We start from the raw sequence: 5,806 nt of genomic DNA on the forward strand, positions 1-5,806 counted from the left end.
AGGGGTGAAATCTAAACCTCACCTCTTGTTAAAATGCCTTATAAGCCTATGCAGGAGGCTTTGTCGGAAAATGCTGATTCGATGAAACTGAAGTGTTTTGCTGAAATGTCTTCGTTTCGATGAAAATTCGCCACTGTCAGACAGCTCCAGCAGAAACCCGCCTTGGCTACTGTTGCTGTGTCACCCAGTTCTGGCATCCCAAGTTTTGTGGCTCTTGCTGTTGAAAGAATGAGCAAATGCTTGCTCTGCACCAAAGCACAGTTCTTCACAGCACTTGGGCTCCCTGCAGCGGGAATGGCTGTGATGAGCCAGCAGAGCATTCCTTGTCTCATGCCTGCCTGCTCGCTCAAGAAGACAGCGCTGATAAACAAGACTTCGAGTGAGAAAGTGAACAACTTCAGTGGTTTCATGGGCTGGGTTGGGAACTGGAGAACCTGCAGGCCACAGATTGTTTTTAGTGTCCACACCTGAGCGATAGCACTGGCCAACCCAGGCACCTCTGTGCTTACCTCACTCCTCACCCCGGTCTTTGCTGTTTCGTGTCTCACCATTGCTGGGCCAAGGTAGCTCACAGAGGGCTCCTGCATCGCTCTCCAAACTTCCTCGAGGCTAACCTGGCTTGTTCTCTGCAGCCTTTGGAGTGCTGAGGAATAATGGTCTTACAGACCCTCTCAGCAGCTTACAGATACCTAGACCTGACAGGAAATTTTCAGTCACATGGTGCTGTGAGAGGGGGAGCTGGCTGAGGAGTGGCAATTCAGCAAAGCCAGCAGCAAACCTCCGTCAGGAAAGTTTCTAACACTCAAAGTGGCATTTCAGATAGAAGAACGGGAACAGGAGCCCAAGAGAGCCAGACAGAGTAAAGACTTTCACTTGAAGGCTCAAATGAGCTGAGTTTCCATGAAGACTTGCATGGTTTTATGTACACATGGAAGGGCAGTCCTTCTGGCAAGTTCCTAGCTTAAGATTCCAAACTTCCTTCTCTTGCAGTCCACCACTTGAACAGTAGGGCATTGGTTGCATAGGATGATTTCTCTTGGAAGAAGCTGTCTCTGCATAGTCCTTGTGGTGTTTCATTATTTGTTTCATTATTTGGCAGATGGTAGCAGAGTCCTATATGTCAGAAAACATTTCCTGTTTGTGTTTCAGGCCAGTCAATCCAAACTGAATTATACCTTCATGTGACATGTTTTTTTGCAGGCCATGTAAGTGCTAAGTGCCCATGCACTGGCAAATTAGTCATCTCCTGGGTCCTTTGGGAGATTAAGACTGTACTTCAAGTGCTAACTAGAGAAATGACTTTTTATTAAAGCAATAACAGTTTATGCTTTTAGTGTTCATCATCCAAGGTCTAAACCTTTGAGGAGTTTGCAGGTGGAATTTGCTGAACCACTTCTAGTCTGTCCTTGGATTGAAAAGCAGAGGATAAATAATATTCTTAATTCTGACAGATAAAATAAACATTTAGTTCCTTGTACTTCTACTCCATGGCATTCTATGGGAACCTACTTAGTAGGAGAAAGATAGACCAGGGTGGCCTTACACATTCATCCATATACACCCAGAGTATACACCCCATATACACCCCTATGAGTCTCGATGTTAAGTCTTAGTTACACGGGCCTCTTTCTGTATTAACTAGCATTCCGACTCTGAAAAAAACACCCTTGACCTCGCAGGATCCCCTACTGACTATGTAATTATTTATATAAAGGGGAATTGCTGCAGCAAGAGCTCCTGTGAGAAACTGCTTCTGCAGCTCTGTGGTTCAGCACTGGGAGTGTCAGATGGGGAGAGGTGGAGAGGGCTGCACAGGGGCGTGTGTGGTTCTCAAGTCTCCTGTTGCATTTTATAAACAAGAGTGCTTTTTTCAACTCCCCCCCTCCAGAAAACAAGATTTTAGTGGCTCAGCATCCTTTGCTCATCGTAGCTAACGAGACAGCGAGGCTGGTCTGCAACTACACGTACAACGGGACGGGGAAGGAATTCCGAGCGTCGCTGCACAAGGGGACAGCCAGTGCAGTTGAAGTCTGCTTTATGTCATGGAACATGACCAAGGTTAGCAGCAATTCCAATAAGGGATTCAACTGCAAGGGGATTCACGATAAAGATAAAGTAATCTTCAATCTTTGGAATATGACTGCCAACCAAACCGACATTTACTTCTGCAAAATTGAGGTGATGTATCCACCCCCATATGTCTACAATGAGAAGAGCAATGGGACCGTCATTCACGTGAAAGGTAAGTGGAACCTCCGTAGGCCCTACGCACTCCCCACATGAAGGCAATGAGCTTCCTTCCTAGGAAGGAAGGAAGATGAGTTGCCCATTAGGACTAAATTCCTGCTTCTCAGAGAAGACATCTCAAAGCACTGCATGATATGGTTGATATGGGGCATGTTAGAGCAAAGAGTAAATAAGCAGAGGTCAAGGTTCTTGCTTTTATGTGCTTGAAATTGTTTTTGTTCTCTTCCTTAAAGAGACACCCATCCAAATACAAGAAGCTCAGCCTGCAAACTCTTACTGGATTATGGTGGCAGTGACTGGAATTCTTGCTTTCTACAGCACATTAATAACCGCAGTCTTTATTAACTACTGGGTAAGAAACAACATTTTTTTTTCCTCCTTTGTTCCTTTCCAGTGGCCCTAGTACAGTTCTCAAACTACATTTGCTTACCTACACCAGTTCACTGATATCTCTCATTTTAAGGACAACAGTGCTTCACCCTGGTGACACACGCACACCCAAGCTCTACCCAAGGCAAGCTGAAAGCCCAGGTGCTCTCCAGGTTGGCTGTCAGCCCTCTGCAGCAGAGCTATAAGCCAAACAAAAATATCTTAGCATTTGCCATGCCCTGCGCACCAGCAGTACAGACAGTTTGGGACACTGTCTCCAGCTCTTGTAACACGTGAGGGAAACACAGCACTACAAGTACTCCTGGACAAACCCTTTCAGACTACTCTGACAGAAGGGGTTCACCTGCAGTAAAGCAGTCTTCAGAGGCCAGGCTTCGGCCAAGACCATCCACATTGGCGTCTTCAGCCCTTCCAGAAATTCCCTCAAGCACTCACTATTCTTGCAAGAGAATAGGGGCACTGGGATCTCACTGGCGCCTCCTCTGACTCCGTATGTTAATCCCGAGATGGTAGAGACGTTCATATGGATCATTACTTTTGCTTTCTAGTCGCTCTGGAGAGCTGGCTGGCTCAGGTCCCATCCAGTTCTGCCTGGTCTAGCACCCAGGCCTACAGGAGCGAGGCAAGAGCGAGCTGGCGCCACAGGCAGGAGAAGGCCGCCTTTGCTGAATGAGTTTTAGAACCACAGAGCTTATTTCACACTCTTCTCCTCACATAAGGAAGACAGGAATGATGAGTGTAGAAGACAACTCTGCCCCATGCACTCTCTTTCCCCTCCGTTCCTGTGCCAAGATATCCATTCTCACTTCATTACCAGGTAGCTTTACCTAAAGGACGCAGGTGTACCTGACACGTTAAGTCCTGCAGATGCAGAAAAACACTCTCTCTGCTAGCTGAAGCTTCAGCCCATATCCATTTCATCAAAATACACTTGATCAATATATGCCTGTTTCTACTGAAAAGCAGGCTGGATCAGGAATTGTCGCCTGAAGCCAGGTTAGGAGGCTCTTCTTCCTGCTTTACCACAGAGATGGCCTCATGGTAGCAGTAAGCGGATTAGGGGCCTCGCAATGCTGCAGTGGCTCTGCCCCGATGAGACACTCTGGTTTCAAACCCATCACTCAGAATCTGAACTGTTTCCCTCCGCTTTCTGCCTGTGGTACCTACCGACCCTGCACCTTGCTGCCAAGATGTCTGCTCTCCTCAGGGCTGGCAAGGCCGCGCTGCGAGCGTACTGCTTGCTGCCTCCCTTTTCACCTGCGCTTACTGCTGCTCTTCTCCTCATAACACTTACTCTGAGCGGGAAGGTACTTGAAGTGCTGTTGAATGTAAATAAAGCTGCCTAGAAGAGATTATGGGTGTTAAAAAAAAATGCCCTAAAAATGATACTTGACAGCCACGGCAAGCCTTTTTCACTTGAGCTCCTGAAAGCAGCTGAAGATTTGTCTATTTTCTTACAGTCTGACTTCCCTGGAGGAAAACTGCTTTCCTTTCCAAAAGCAGCAGTCTTTCATCCTGGAACAGTCTAGCATTCACTCATGCTGGTAAAATGCATCTGTCTCATGCTAAATTAACTCTTTCATTTTAATAGGGGAATTAAAAGTTCCATACTATAGAGATAAGCACATACAACTAAATCTCTAATTTCTAATATATTTAGTGTGCACCAACTACATTATCTAGCTAAAGTAATATGTAGTATACACTCGGCAACTTGCATGCATCTATACATGCATATAAAAATATACATAGTATTAATATGAAAAAGCTTAAGTACTCTCACAGTAACTAGGTAGCTCACCCTGCAGGCACAACGTGACTCAGCCACCAGATTTTCTAATGCAAACCAGACCCACAACATCACACACATACAAGAGGGGCACACATTTGTACTTGAACGCATAGGTACGTACATGCATAGGAAAGAAATTTCATTTTTTTAAAAAAGAGATAGTGCTGAGAAATAGAGTAGAGATACTGTCCCTAGTCACTGATGATGAAGAAGCCCTTCAGCCACCACAGAACACTAGCCTCATACAGTCACAAGTTCCTTTGAGTGCAGGCAAATGACTACCCCTGCCTCCTGCTTCTGCTGCTCTTATTTGTAGAAGAGGTGATGCTGTTCTGTCTCACTGGGGCATTATACAGCAGGAATTCAACATTTTTTTGAGACCCAGATAATAAGACAGATAAAAGATTAACATCAGCTCTGCTTCTTTTGTGTCTTGAAGAGGTACTGCTAGAGCATGTGCATTGCATGCTCCTGTCACAAGTGGTAGATACTAGCTTTGACACACACAGGCACACAGCTGAGCTCATTTTATTCTGAGTTAAGTAAATTCCTTTTTTCCCCTCCCAATAAGCAAGAAAAGCCTTTGCTGCTCAGCCTGCTTGGCTTGTGCTGAGTCACTGCTAGCTGAAGGGAATCCATCCTGTAAATTTCTCAGCAGAGAGGCAGGAGCCTTGTGCTCAGGTGGGACAAATTCAGAGCTTATTTAATGAAAAGCTGTGTTACAATTCTATGAATGTGTGGAATTCTGCCCCCCTGAGCCAGGGCTAGAAAATACAGCTGATGATTGGTGGCACCATTGATTAATTCAAAAGAAGGAAAGATGTATTAAATCTTATTTTTTTTTCAGATCATATTAAGACTCTAAAACTCTCTCTGCAAAGGATTCTCCCTTCCCAGCTTCCTTTTTCTCTCCTTTTTAAAATGCTCACCCCAGGCAGCACAGGCTAATTGCTCAAGTATTTCCACACTGTCTCCCACAGCAGAAAAGCAAGCAGAGAATGTTTCACCAGAGCGACTACATGAACATGACCCCCCGGCACCCACCTTACCAAAAGAACAAGGGTTACCCCTCGTACGCGCCCACGCGAGACTACACTGCGTACCGCTCCTGGCAGCCGTGAGGCGCTGCGCGAGGCGCTCCTCGCTGGCCTGCGCGCCGATGGACAGCCGACCGCTTTCGCATCGGCTCTGTTGTCATCAACCGTGGGCACCTGCTCAGGGCAAGTACTGGCTACACTTGGACGGTATGCACAACGGGAAAGCAAACGTGAAAAAATTCAAAATTTAACCAGGGCTTGTTTTCCATGGGGCCTGCAAAGGAGATTCGACTTGTGCTGAAGGTTGAGGGCAGGTAAGACAGAGAGATGGCATCGGACC

General features: G+C 46.2%; 1 protein-coding gene across 1 annotated transcript; it reads left to right on the plus strand.

The window, feature by feature from the left end:
• The first annotated feature begins 294 nt into the window (after window positions 1–294).
• On the plus strand, window positions 295–5,550 carry CD28 (CD28 molecule). The gene is made up of 4 exons (XM_088523802.1): window positions 295–379; window positions 1,889–2,242; window positions 2,481–2,599; window positions 5,410–5,550. The coding sequence occupies exons 1-4, from the start codon at window positions 295–297 to the stop codon at window positions 5,548–5,550; spliced, it is 699 nt and encodes a 232-aa protein (XP_088379928.1).
• The last annotated feature ends 256 nt before the right edge of the window (window positions 5,551–5,806 follow it).

Source organism: Tinamus guttatus, unplaced genomic scaffold (assembly GCF_059628265.1).
Source record: "Tinamus guttatus ecotype Peru unplaced genomic scaffold, ASM5962826v1 Tinamus_guttatus_pri_ptg000197l, whole genome shotgun sequence".
Classification (NCBI taxonomy): domain Eukaryota; kingdom Metazoa; phylum Chordata; class Aves; order Tinamiformes; family Tinamidae; genus Tinamus; species Tinamus guttatus.